This window comes from Miniopterus natalensis, chromosome 16 (genome assembly GCF_054644295.1).
Source record: "Miniopterus natalensis isolate mMinNat1 chromosome 16, mMinNat1.hap1, whole genome shotgun sequence".
NCBI classification, from domain to species: Eukaryota; Metazoa; Chordata; class Mammalia; order Chiroptera; family Miniopteridae; genus Miniopterus; species Miniopterus natalensis.
Window position 1 is genome coordinate 9992623 of NC_142096.1, and position 14770 is coordinate 10007392.

A 14770-nucleotide genomic window follows, 5' to 3' on the forward strand; every position below is an offset into this window, starting at 1 on the left:
ATGTGTCTGCTATGTGGTGCCAATTCAGGTAGAGGTTGCCACTGGTCTCTGGTAAAGAAGTTAAATTTTAACTCCTTTTAGGGACTGTTCTTTAGTAAATACTTTAAGTCCTTTGGTGTTAAAATAGAGATTTTAAGATGAAATGATGTGAAGCTAAATTGTTACTTTTTTTTCTGCTCCTCACTTACCTACCTAGAAGAATTTGAATTAAAGGCCTTGCTCATACAAGATTATCAGAGATAACTTCTTTTGACCTATCTTTATACAGGGAAACCTCTATTTACTAAATGTCTGCTCTTCCTATTGTTACCTGAAAGGGGATCTTGCCCTTAGTGAGTCTGCCTAGGGCCAGCCCCTAATGTGTAGGTTCTTGACTTTAGGCAGGAAAAATTTCACAGCACAAGTCTATGATAGGCAGTTAGACAGACGAGAGCGGAGCAAGGACACTGGGCCAGGTACAGAGGGTCATCAGGGTGGAAAGTCCAGGATGCCTAGCAAAGGACAATAGTAGGGTGGGACCTGCCCCAGGGTGGCCTTTCCTTCTCTAGCATATTGCTGGTCATCTGGTTTGGACACCCTGACCTTTCCTCCCTAGAGATGACATCTAGGCCTCAGTCATATTCCAGCTCCAGGCCCAGAAAAGCGGCAAAACCAGCCACGGCTGACCTCAGAATCAGCTGCATTAAATGATGACCTCCGCCCTGAACAATCAATCAGTGGAGACCACAACCCTGAAAGGACACACTTGAAAAGCTGCTGAATATTATGAGATCCTTCCCTGCCACCTCCCCTAAGATCTCCAGGCTTAAAACCATTAAGGTGCTCTCCTTCCTGGGAGCAGCCTGCACCTTTGTCTTTGGCTTTCCCTCTCCCTTTCTCTCTCCCCTCCCCCACCCCTAGGCATGTTAGCATTAGCTTTCTCACTTTCAAGCCCCAAAGTCCTTCCTTTGACTCCATAACTTGTTTCCTAAGCCCTTTCCGTCTAGGAATTACTTCTTCCACCTCTGTAATTTTTACCAAATAAATGTTCTCTTGCAGTTTGGGTCTTGGCTCTGAATTCTTTCCTAGCCAGAACCCAAGTACCAAGGTTGCTGAACCCAGGTTCCATCTGACCCCACTGGACTAACGCCCAGTGCTGCTACCGCCGCCTACAACAAGTTCAGGTGAATTTTAGAGGATGTTTATTAAAGCTGGGCACAGTGAAACAAGGAAGAGCTTAGGACAGAAGAAGCAACAGAAAGAGCCTAGGCTGGGCTGCTTTGGCTAAGAAGTCAGAGAAAAGGGGCCCTGGGGACAGGTTCAGGGTGTTTTCCCAGGATTGCTGCTGCTCATTGCTTCCCTGGTTGTAAGCCTGGAAGTCCTTCAGAATTTAGCAGATGCAAGCCTGTGGGGAAAGAAGCTGGGGAGGGGAAAGGCGTGGGAGTGCTCCCAGGAGGGATTTCCTGGTGTAGTTGTTTAATGTCCTCACTTAGCAAGATAAAAAAGTTGGCAACCTTTATTGGTCCTTCCACCTTCTCCCCTGAATGTTTACTGGTTCATAAAACTCCAAATTGGTGAGCAGTGATCTAATAGAGCTTCTGACATTCCACAGATACTCATTGAGTCTCTGGGGACAGATTGTGAACAGGACACACAGGTGTTTAATAGAGTTTAGAATCTGGTGATAGACACAAATAAGTAGATAATAATACAGTGGGATAAGTGTTTTTAGGGAGAGGAAAGTCAGGGAATACTGGAGCATATGAGCAGGAAACCTAACCCCTATCTAGGGAAGTCACGAAAGGATTTCTCTTGGAAAGCAATAAAAATATATGAGTAGGGTATATTGGCCTTGTGAGCAAAATATCTTTCAAGGTATCTAGGTACTTGGAAAAGCAAAACAAAGAGCTTCTTTATTATCATGGAATTAAAGTTAATGACTATAATTAGAGCCTGCTGAACTTTGATGAAATAATCATGCCCCAGCCAATACAGTTCTTTAGTGAGCAGATATTGACTTCTCTAGAGACAGAGTAGTGGGATAACATTTTTGAGGTAAGAAGTTATATTCTCCCCCACCACTCCCCCAGAGTGAAATTTGCCTCACCCTCTTCCAGACCAAATCATTGTCTCAGATGGAGAAAACTAGTAATTCAGGAACCTTTCTCTCTGGTTTTAGTTTTCACAACCCATCAAATAAGATATGTAGGTGCCTCTGGATAAATCACAAGTAAGACAAAACACTGAGGATGTGGGGGAAATCTCCCGAGACTAAAATATTGCTCTCACAGGGTAATGGGTAATGGAGGCTGGAGAGGTAGAGAGGAAGACAGTCAAGGGCAGCTAATAAAAGTAGAGTTTGGTGGCTCCCAGGGAGAGATGCCCTATGTACAGTCACAGTCTCAAGGAGGTAAGAGCACCCCAGAAAATAAAAGGCTGGAATGTATGTCTACAGAGAGAGCCTCAAATTGACATGTGATCAAAAGTAGTTAGGAGAGTCACAGAAGGTGCTTGTGGAAACAAGGGTGAAACTGCCAAGCTAGAAGACCAATCAGGTGGGCTTACCAAAGCCTTGAGATGACATAAGCATGACTGATAGTAGCTGGTTGGTAAATTATCAAAGTGCTTTGTATTTGTTGATAAAGAACCATTTACCCAGAATCACCCACTCTCCCCAGACTACAGGATTAATGCCTGGGATAGCAGAGGAGCATCCAGAATGCTGCATAATCACTTAAGCCAGTGTCTGCATCCTTTCTGATTGGTTGGTATACCAGTTATCTATTGCTGTATAACACTTTACTCCAAAAATTGGCAGCTTAAAGCAATAATAAACATTTGTTATCTCACAGTTTCTGTGGGTCAGGGATTTGGGAGCAGCTTAGCTGGGCAGTTCTGGCTCAAGGTTTATCATGAGTTTGCAATCAAGGTAGATGAGTCTGTAGTCTTGACTGGGGCTGGGGGATCAGTCCTGGGATGTCTCACTCACATGGCTGGCAAGTTAATGCTGGCTGTTGCAGGAGGCCTCAGTTCGTCGCCACGTGGACCTCTCTGTGAAACTGCTTGAGGGTCCTCGTGACACAGCAGCTGCCTTTCCTCAGAATGAGTGATCTAAGAGAGAGCAAGGCAGAAGCTGCAATGTCTTTTATGACTTAGCCTTCGGAAGTAATATCCTATCATTTCTGAAACATCCTATTGACAATAAAGGTCATCCTATTCAGTATGGGAGGGACTACACAGGGTGTACTAACCATAGGTGAAAATCACTGGGACCATCTTGATGGCTCCTGCAACAAGGGTGACCTTGCCCTATGTGTTGTTAAATATTTTGAGTATCACTTTCATACATGAGTCAGAGTGGCCTTGAAAAAGGAGGCAGCAGCGTGGAGCAAATTCCAACCTGAGATTAATTTTTGTCTTCCTCCAAGAACGGTACCTCAAATATAAATTGAGTTTTATACAAATGCAAATTTAGTTCTTGCAGTTGCGCACCTGATTTTGTGTACTGAGATTTAGAGCTATTAAGTCTCATGTAAATGCTCCCTGAAATTAACTACCAAAGTTTCATTTGTTCACCATTTCTCTTCTGTTGCTATAACTCTTTCTTTAAAATGCATCATTCTTCAATAACCTTGCTATTTGTATGAGTCTGGGATGTACTCTGACTCTTCCTATTAGGTACCAATCTCATTGTATCATCCCTTCCTGCAGCCCAGAATATGGACCACCTGTAATGTCCTTCTAGTTAACACAGCATATGCTACCTAGGGCTGCCTTGGCATTTAGAAGGGTGAAAAGCAGGTTGACAATGAGGGTCTTTTTGGGGCGGGATATTGATAGAATTTGGCCTTGCTTAAGTTTATTAACAACCAATCATCAGTGATAGTATGGCAGCTACCCACTGAATTATCAAGAGGCATTCTGAGTGCAGTGTTTTTGGAATTTTATAGGACTTCATGGAGATCTTGAGAATTTTAGAAATGCTGCCATTATTCAGAGTTAAAGTTATTCTTGGAAAGATGTTTGAAAATTTTAAATTACTTGGATATATTTGGAATCTGAGTGAAAAAGGAAAGAAATATGAAGTTCTAGGTAATTTATCCATAGTAGTAGCATTAATTCGCAACCCAAGAAAAGAATGAAAAATTACTGATTTGTGTCTCATAAAAAAACAAGCAAATTGTCAAGCCTCTGTGGGCTATATATATTCTACTATGCCTTTTCTCCAACAGAAGGCAACCATTGCTGAGCTATTAATCATATACCAGAAAAAGACATTCTGTGGAGTTGAAATATAATTTCCATATGTCAAATAGCTTCTGAATCTAGCTAGCACTTCAGGAGAACACACCGTTTTCCCCTCATCAAAAATGAAAGATTACAGCCAGAATGAAATAATAATAATGGCTACTGTGGCAGCTATGGAGATTCTCTGTTAGAACCTCCCTTCAAGAAAGAACTTGCTGTCCTGCTGCAAGGAGTGCAGGGAGCTGACAGCCGCAAGCTACTAAAGCCTTCAGGATTATCTGCTTCTGGGCTGAAGCTGTACCCTTCTGAACAGCCCCAGCCAATGACTGAATATGTGCGGGTCCTGGTGCTTGGCCATTTCTGTCCAGTGTAGGCCTCCCCTGATGGGTAATCTTTGCTCTGGAGCTTTTCACATTGAGTTGGCTGATATTTCATCAGATCTAAATTATGGTGTGAGGCTCTTTCTGTCTAATCCTGCTTCCTACTCTCTTTTCTTTCACAGGTATCAAATGTGAAAGCTTTCCCAACCCTATCCTGCTTCCTCCCCCTTTTTTCTTTCACAGGGAGTGACCTCTAATAAACCTCTTGCATTCCTAACTCCATCAACATCTGCTTCCCAGGGGACAAAAATGACACAGCTACTATTTACTAAGAACCTACTCTGTGAAGGAGTATATCATACTAACAACCTACTATGTGAAGAGGATGTTACTTAACCACTCTCAACTGTTCCCTCATCTGTAAAGTGAGGTAGTAAGAATTAAATGAAAGAATCTACAAAGAGCAATTTGTACAGTGCCTGATATATAGTAAGTACTCAATAACTGGTATATAATACAAAGAGTGTTATTATGCCATATGCCAGGTTCTGTGTGGGGAATTCCGTGTTTATCACTCATAATCCTTGTTATAATCAGAAGTATTATGATGCTCATTTTGCATATGAGGAAACTAGAGTTTCACGAAGGTAAGATAACTTGCTCAAATTACTTCATTTACATAGTTAGAATGTGTAACCTGTGATCGAAACCCAGAAAGTTTTGTAGAAGAGAGCAATGGACATGTATGTTGGCAAAGAATCCATTTCTGTTATCCAGAATATAAAGGAGCTCTGTACCCTCTATGTGGTATGTACAGTTTGTAATTAATACAAACAACTTTGAGGGTTCTTTCATAACTGTGAGCCTATGCTCTTAATTCCATTACATGTATGACATTAGAATCTGTTAATGGTCCTTAAGACTAAGCATTTGTCTAACAGCTTAAAAGAGCAATGTATAATGACACGACTACTCCCTGATGAGTACTGCTCAGTTATTTTTACTTTTAATTTGGGTTTGTATGATGTTTTCCCATGATTAGATTGAGGTTATATTTAATATTCCATAATTGTGCTACTGCTCGAAAAATTACATCAACTTAAATCATTCCCTCTCTGCCTGTCCCCACCTCCACCCTGCCCACAGGACAAATGTTCAAATCCATTATTAAAAGATGCAAAAGAAATCTGTAATAAAAACACAATGAGCAGGAAGAAGTTATTAAATGGTGGAAGAATTTCTAGTTAGGTGGCAGCAATTTAAACAGAGCAGCATCTTTTGCAGCATATCTATATTCCTCACCTCACAGTTTTAAGGTGAAGAATTTTAATTAAAAAAAAATTGTTAAAGTCCAAAAAACACACCTGAGATTGTGCTGTATCCTTAGGAATAACGTAGTGATGAATGGGGTTGGTGGGGTTGGTAGTGATGAATGGGATTTAGAGGGTGGGCAGCTCTTTTAGACATTCTGCCAGGAAACCACTGTTTTCCCCAAATAAATCTATGGAGTTGAGTAAATAAACCCCCCTATGTTAAAAAAAAGCACACGATTTATGATCTGAAAGATGAGATGGCCACTTAATGTCCAATGTATCTATGTGCCTTTAAGCCAATTTTGGCCAAGAGTGGCCAGTATGACCATAGAAAGAAAAAGATGGCCAGTAAAGCAAATGACCTGTGGTCTGATGGCAAGGGTAAGACACGTGAGAACTACAGGTCTGAGCAAACAACTTACTCATTTGTGGCTAGAGTGATGCTAACAAACCACCAAAGAGAGACTGTTAAAAAAAACAAAACTACATCTATAACAGAATAACCTGTAATTATAAAAAACATATACGTTAATATTCAGTATATTTTTTGCATGAGATTGCCCATAATACAATTTGTTTCTTGTGAAAAAATACTTTCTCGAAGATTTTTCTAGTAAGAGTTCAGTTATAGTTCTGTTGTAGAAAATGGAGTCTAGATGGGTAACAGTTATAGTACATAGGGATTCCTGGATGTTTGGTGCCCAAAAGGGATGTTTACGAAAATACATTTTTGCACAAGGACTGTTACATACGCAGAGATGTACGTGTGTACCAGAACAGAATATGCACTTTGGGGAAATTAAATGAATACTGTTTGAAAAAGTGGACTCAAGTATGGTTGTAAATCTCAAAAAGAAACAGTTCTAATTTATTACCCATGTGGGAGAAATTCTGGGTGTACTCTTTCTGGATGTACTTTCCTCTTCACTGTTACAACTATGGCACAGAGGGGCAATTATCAGTTTGTGAATTCTACTGTGAAAGAACCAAAGTGACCTCACTGTAAATGTTTCCCAGAGGCTCTCCTTTGCTTTCTAAAATAATATAATTGGATATGAAATAAATGGCTGGCACATTTTAAAAACATATATACTGCAAATGACGGCAAACTTGGAAAAACTGGAAGTGCTTAAATGCTATGGTTGTCTTCAGCAAAGGGGGCATAGGCTCTTGTGTTTTGGTTACATACTAAGTTACATAATGCTTTAAAAATGTAATAAAAAACAATGTTCAAAAGGTTCCTAAAACAATTCCATCTTAATCTGGCTTTTGGTAAAGAAAACTCTAAGGAAAACTTCCTTCCAAATGTGAATGTGTTACAGTGAAAATCTATTGACATGAAATGAAGATAAAGTAAGTAATATTTTCCCTTAAATACAAAGGGATATGGTTATGATTCACTAATTAGAAACATTAACATGATTTAAAAGCTATGGTAAATTTTATGAGTTGTAGTGAGACCAGTGTACTTGGATGGGTAAGTGTCAAAGTAAACAGAGGTCATAGACTGTGCTACATAATGTGGGACTCTTTAATTCACTATGATTAAGACAGAACAAAACAAGTAGTAGGTTCTAAATAAATGATTTGATAAGCATGTTGACTACTGCAAAATCGGCTATGATGGCCTATGAAATATAATGTCCATTTTATAAATGCCACAGGTTTATTAAGTTTAAGAAGCTGTTTTAGTCTTTCATCAGGTCTGAAAATATAGATTAAGTAAATCCTGGCCCATAAAAGAGAAGCAATCAAGTGTTTTGTGGGTCAATCTGGCTTGATAAATAATCAAGTTTATCTCATCTCAAAGAAAAGGTGGGCTTATTCAAAGTTATTCCTTTCTGACCCTAGTTCATTCTGATGTATTATCATTCTAACTATTCAAACAGGATCAACCTAGGGGTGCGGGGCTGAGAAAGCTTCACATTAAAAAGAAAGCATACATGGTCATGAGCCCCTTTCCTTGTGTTTCCAAAGGTGTCTGAAACAGCATCGTCTAATATGGAGCTGCTTGGGTATTCCCTTGATATTTGCCACCATACTGGGCAGTGTTCAATCAGAGAAACCGGATTATATATATTTTTAACATTCCTCAACTGAAAGCTCTTTTTCAAAGGAGTGAGACGGTGAAGGCAAAACTTACAAGAGAACGTCTTGTAAAGGTAGATTTATAGAAAGTATGATGTTTATGCTTTCAGGGTTATGGTTTTATCTATAGAAGATATTTCCGTTATAATTGCATTATAAAAATTTAGGGAAGCTATAAAGAACACTGTCCCTGACACAGCAGTTTTTTTTTGTTTTCCTGAGTGTGCCTGAGGAAGCCAGGTTTTATTAGATTATTTGAAATGTTACCATATGCAAACGACCACCTTCCCCACCTGAGTACCACCGGTGACAAGTTTTCCCTGAATGGTGCTTTTCCCCTCATGAGGTTAAGAGGAGCAAAGTGCAGGGTTTGGGGCGGTCTCGTAATCGACGCAGTTCTTCACCTTCATGATTTATAAGCACTTACGTGTCGGCTGCTCTGGCGAAGTTTCAAACCTAGAAGCTGGCGGGCAGCCTGATCCTCGAGGGGCCTGAACGAAGGGGACGGGTTGGCACGAGGGCATTTCCTGTGGCATAAAGAAGCCCTCGGCCCAGGGACATAACGCGCCAGGGCTGAAGCCCGCTTGGTCCCTCAGAGTGTTAACAGTTCGGGGGATTCAGCAGGGAACCGGGAGCGACTGCCGTCGAGGGAGGCGGAGCGTTGGGGACGAACGAGGGGTTCGGGCAGGACGTGGCGCTGCGGCAGGCCACGGGAACAAGGACCTCCCCAGGGTGCGGGAAGAGTGACTACACCTGCGAGGAGAAAAATGAACAACCGGGAGCGCGCGCTGAAAACCCAGCACTGAAAACGCGACGGGAGCGCACGCACCTCAGCACCGCCGGGCTGTGCCGGGGACCCGCCGCCTGGGCGTCCTCGGCGTCCCCGCGCCGCGCACCGCCCGGCTCGCCACGCCCCTCGCCACGCCCCCTTGCCCGGCAGCCCCTCCGCCAAGCCGCGGGCACGTGCGCGGCGGATCCCGCCTCCTCCGTTTTCTCAACCAATGAGAAACGGCGTCGTAAGTCGCGCACCGGCTGGCCGCAGGTCACGTGATCGCGTCTCCCCGCGTCTCCCCGCCCCTCACCCAGCTGCCTGTGTGTGGGTTCTGAGAAGATGGCGAAGGTCTCAGAGCTTTACGATGTCACTTGGGAAGGTAACAGCAGGCGGGCGCGGGCGCGGAAAAGCCGAAAGCTCTGGGAACGGGTGCGGGACACCTACTGCCCTCGGAGAACCGGCTCCTCAGCTGTCTTTTCCGCACTGGAGCTCTCCCTGAACGGGGGCCGAGGTGGAGGCCGAGGTGGAGGCGGAGGCTGACCTGTTCCTTGGCCAGGCCACTGACCGGTGGCTACGGTGATCCCCACCGCTGGTGTCATCGATAGACCGACCTACCTGCGCCCCAAGTCCAGGGCTCAGGGCCGCTTCCCGTAGGAGGCGGGAGGGACCTGGCGCTGCTGGGCGGCGCGGAGGAGGCGGGATTGGTTCCTGCTCACGCTACTTTGCAGCCAAGAAAGGCAGGACCTGTAAGGCATTTCTATTTAGTGCTGTGTAGTAAGGGTTACAACTTGGTGCAGAAAAGGTGTGTAGGAGACCCAGGAACAAATCTTACTCGTCTGCATGCTACTTTACGTTTCGTTCCCTCTTCGAAGCTGAGGTCCTGATACCTTCCCCTTTTAATTACCCCTTGTTCCGCGCAAAACGCATTTACACGCACAACACAACTTCCTTCTTACTCCCTACCAGGGATCCCGTTTCTGAAGGGAAAAAGAACTGGTTATCGTGGGCATGTGCTCAGGTGTGATGGGCTTCTGCCCCCATCCTAGGTTAATAAGGTGCAGTGTTCTTTAAGTCTGGAGGAAGTCAGGCTTTGGACCAATTCTGTAACAGATTTTTCCCTTCTCAAAAACGTGAGCGCGAGACATGCTCGAGAGAAGAGCCTTGAGTTTCTCTGACGCATGAAATACCTGCAATTGAAATTTATATCCCCAGCATTTAACAATAGACTTAAACAGATTATTTTTTTCAAGGAACGCCTTCTTCCAATGGTTAAACAATGGCCCCATAACATGTGTATTGAAAGTTATATTGACTCATGGTGATTAAGTCTCTCCAGTATTACGAAGTTGCAAACACGAATGGGAAAAGGTAAAATGCCTCTACACTTGAACTGAATTCAATGATTTATTATTGGTATTGTGGCCTCTAGTGCACTGTGAACCTCAGTGTTTCTACCCGTATTTGGAGAATTCCATTATATTAAAAGCATTAAGCGCTTAGTGCTAGATTTCGGATATATGAAATTAAGTAACACACAGTCCCTACCTTCATGGAGTTCACAGTCTAATGGAGAAGACAAACCTGTCAATATGTAGTTTTAAAAGGCTTGACAGGATGTATTTCTTAAGCTGCATGGCAGTTATGTGGCTGTTCTTTTTAATGTTTTTTAAAAATGTTTCAAATATATCATGCTTTTTATTTTTAGAAAGTGCTGTTTTGAAGGTATATTCAATATAGATTTCTTAGATGATAGTATCATGTATATAATCTTAAGGAATGAGTAGGTGTGTACCATCAGACAGGGTGGTTTAACTAAGTAACTTGGACTACCCTGTGGGCATTCTAAAATAATAAGTAATAGCTACTTCACGAGTTTGTTGAGGAACAAAAGAAAACATGTTAAAGTGCTTTTAAGCTAAGTACTGTCTAGGAAAGATGGTCTGGCTTCTATGTATGTCTCTAGCTTTGCCTTAAGCTATTCTCTCTCTGTCTGAGCTGGCAGTGCTGGCTTTTGTTGAATTCCCTAAATGTGCCATGCTCCTCTTGTATTAGGGCTGGACACATGCTGTTCCTTCCCCTAGGAGTGTTCTTCCCTCATTGTCCCATTCTTGTCCCCATTATAAAATTCCCCTCAAAGGTCATGTATTTCAGAGAGCTTTCCTTGACTACTCCACAGCCGTTCCCCATCCCGCCACCAAAATTTTAAAAAGGGAAAGAAAAAGAACAAAAACAAGCAACAAAACCTTTAACTGTGTTTTCATACTCTTGAAGCGCTTACCCAGTTGTGTTGTTTTAAAATTTTCTGTCTCCTAGAATGAAGGGAGGGACCAGGCCTCTTGTTTCAGTGCCTGATGTATGAGAGGATCTCAGTAATTATTTGTTGACTAAATGAATTGTTAATGGGTTAATAATAAACATTAACAATTTGTTACAAAAAAGACTATAAGTAATTTTTCTAGTGTTGGAGTAATTTCTTTAGTATCTTAGATAGACTTAGGCAACTCAGCTATAGGATATAGTTTGCTTATTTGTGAAGTAGGGTTTATACCTTTCCACAGTTCTATTTTAGGGGACTTTTTTCTTTTAGAGACTTAGTGGTAACAGATTTTTTAAAATGTAAAAGGGTGATGGGAGGAATCTTAGGGATAGCTTTTTGTCTATATATTTTTAGGAGGGCTGTCAGTTGAACCTGTGCCCTTAGGAATTCCATTGAATCATATGAATTAAAGTCGTGGAAATGGTTAGTTCAAAAAGTACTGCTTCTTAAAGGGTTAATCTGATACCCTGATTATGAAAATTTTATATTCTTCAGTCAGTGGATCAACTTCAGGAGCACCTTGAATTTTTGAGATTTTTATGTATAATTTTATGCATTTTTCTGGGAAAATAACCCTCAGCTTTATCAAATTCTGAACATTTTCTGTAATCTCAGAAATGTTAAGATACATAATTGCTTAAAGGGATAGAGGACCTTTGTAGTGAACTCATGCCATTCATTACTTTTAAAGATTGTAATATCGATTATAATGCATTTGTGGTCTTCCAAAGGATGTTTTTCTTGTTAAAGTGGTATTTTGTTTTTTGAACTTTGAGATACATGGACTTTTGTATTAGTGTGAGTTTATTTTCTTTACCAAAAAAGTTGACTTTAATTTTGTCAATTTTTTTACATTGATCGAATATATAGGTATATATGTGTGTATGTATAATAACAAATTTTTTGTTTTCAGAAATGCGAGATAAAATGAGAAAATGGAGAGATGAAAACGCAAGAAATAGTGAGCAAATTGTGGAAGTTGGAGAGGAATTAATTAATGAATATGCTTCTAAGCTTGGAGATGATAGTAAGTTTTTAAATTTATTATATTTATGCTCAGCAAATGTCCATTTACTGTTCTTAGTTTTTTAAAAAAAGCCATCAATGTATCCATGATTTTTCACTTTTTAAAAACTTCTCAGGAAGACTAATGATACTTTGAGAAGGCTTTTTAATTGCTGTTAGTAGTAAAGCTATCAAATAGGTGTTTTTGTTTTAAAGCTCACAGGGCTACAGTCCTAGTCTGGTGAAAATGTATTTCATAAAGAATCCTTTAGAATAGTAAAGGTATTAGATAATTGGAGGTTTTTTTTACTTGATAAGATATTAAAATATTTGATATTGCTAAAAGCATTTAAGGATGCTTTCTTAATTGCTGATATAATACAATAAATCAATTTTCAGTTGTAAGTACTATTCTCTAAAATACCAAACAGGAAGAATTCATTATATAGTTTCTGTTGGGAGATTTTTATAGTAAATTTAGTTTTTCTCTCTCTATATGTATCTAGTTTGGATCATATATGAACAAGTGATGATTGCGGCCCTAGACTATGGTCGGGATGACTTGGCATTGGTAGGTATTTAAACTAATTTTATATTTAATATGCTTCATGGATTATATATAAGCAGTTAAGACTTAGTATATGGCTTGTATGCAATGTTTTCTATAGCTGGTTTTCAATGCTACTCTTAGAGTAAGTAGTCCTAATTAGGTACTTTGAACACAGTATGTTCTTAAATCTTTTTAACAATCCTGAGAAGTAGATATTTCGTATTCCAGCTTTACTGAAGAGATTAAATTAGTTGGTGAAGGTTATCTGCTTACAGGATGAATTATACTATGCTGTAGAGTTTATAATAAGCAGATAGTTTAAAACAAATTTATCTTTTGGGTTGTTGAATATCTTTCATAGTATGTTGTTAAATACTGTTTTACAGTATTATAAATGTATATCTCAAATTATTGGAAAATCCTAACACGTACAGAGCACGACTTAAATTCTAGCACTGCTTTTAAAATAGAAGAATGATAATAGCTCTATTTTACACTCATCTGCTAGGTACTGTGCCAAATGCTTTACATCACGCTTTATTTAATTTTCACATTATTCCTTGATTTGTGTTTAATATTACCATATTCATTTTATAGATCAGGAAACAGGTTTCTGTTCTTTTGTTTCTATAATTTTGAGTTCTTAAGTACTACTTCATACTCCTTTCTCATTTAAGCCAAAAAATATTACACAGAAATAGAAAATAGAAATACCAGGAGAACATATGTGTGTCTGAATTAGCATTATCCTTTTCAAGGTAATTAAATTACATTAGCTTGGCTATGCACATAATTCCAGTGGAGCTGCCAGTGGTAAAAAATATTCTACAAAACCTTTTTGGATTCCCTTTAGAACCTATGACACATAGTCTTTTGAATATTCACAGAGGTAGCAGCTTTTATCTTGGGGGAAATTTTGAAATTTTTTTTTTCACATTAGCCAAATGCCATTTGATAAAGTAGGAGATCAAATTAGATAATAATATTGATAAACAAAGCAGGAATTCAAATTAGATAGCTTTTCTTGTAACACAGTATTTACTTTTTAACATTTCAGATTTTCTACCCAGTTAGCTTGATTGACCTAGTAGTATGACTTTTGCATGATGTTAAAGAAATAATTGAGCATCATTTTCAATTAGTTAGTTTTGACTAACTTGAATATTTTTTCTTATCATGCCAAATTTTCAGCCACACACTTTGAAGCTATACCTCCAGATCATATTAAAACTAATTTTATTACTGGTTAATAATTTCTTTACTAGTTAAAGGCATTTTTTGTCACTTATGCTTTGGACACTAGAATGGACCATTTTTGTAATCTTTATCATTTCTAGCATGACTAAGACTTTTATAATGAAGTTCCTCATATATTGCTGAGAACATACCAGGTGCTCAGTAAATATTTGATTTATTTATTTAGTTGAGGTGTTGGGTGCATTATGGATATCTGCCTAAAGGAGATTGGTACTTCATAGATAAGGTGTCTGTATTTTATGACCCCAGATCAGGATGTGTGTACTGACAAGATTAATATATGATTTCAACAAGGAAAAATTAAGCAAAATGTTAGTAGTAGTTGCTAGGGACTTGAGAGTACTGCCAAAGAACTTAATTTTTATCTAAAGAATCCTTATGCATAATTAGGAAGGAAATACTAGGAAACTGTTGTAGGCATTTAAGTGGGACCTGACACAGTATGTAAATCATTTTTGAGAAGGAGTGATGTGGTGGAAGTACTTGGAGTTATTAGTGGACACATGATCTGTTCATTTTCCCAGTTACTCTTATGATTAGTGTCTGAGAACTTATTGTTTCTCTCACTGTAATTTCAGAGTTCTCTTTTCACCCTGTTACTCATTAGATTAATTTCACTTCATGTCATTAGATCACACTAATTTGAAATTATTTAAGAAGATACATTAAAGACTTACGATGGGCATTCTTTGTAGCCCATTTGGTATATGTAATGTAATTACTACTACTTTTTAAGTCTTGTTTACCAATTATTTTTTTAGTTTTGTCTTCAGGAGTTGAGAAGACAGTTCCCTGGCAGTCACAGAGTCAAGCGACTAACTGGCATGAGATTTGAAGCCATGGAAAGGTAACCGAGTCTTGTAAACACTGATCTCATTTTTTTTAATTATTATTATTTTTTAAATATATCTTTATTGATTT

At 39.5% G+C, this 14770-nt stretch overlaps 1 protein-coding gene across 2 annotated transcripts in view; it reads left to right on the forward strand.

The window, feature by feature from the left end:
• The first annotated feature begins 9049 nt into the window (after positions 1–9049).
• EMC2 (ER membrane protein complex subunit 2) overlaps positions 9050–14770 on the forward strand; it is a 59831-nt gene continuing 54110 nt past the window's right edge. For both annotated transcript variants that reach the window (XR_015715783.1, XM_016224290.2), the window contains exons 1-4: positions 9050–9099; positions 11951–12064; positions 12549–12613; positions 14611–14696. Coding sequence is in view for 1 of the 2 variants with exons in the window: in XM_016224290.2 (XP_016079776.1) it covers positions 9060–9099; positions 11951–12064; positions 12549–12613; positions 14611–14696 (305 nt within the window). In the remaining variant the exon portion in view is untranslated. The remainder of the gene's footprint in view (positions 9100–11950; positions 12065–12548; positions 12614–14610; positions 14697–14770) is intronic.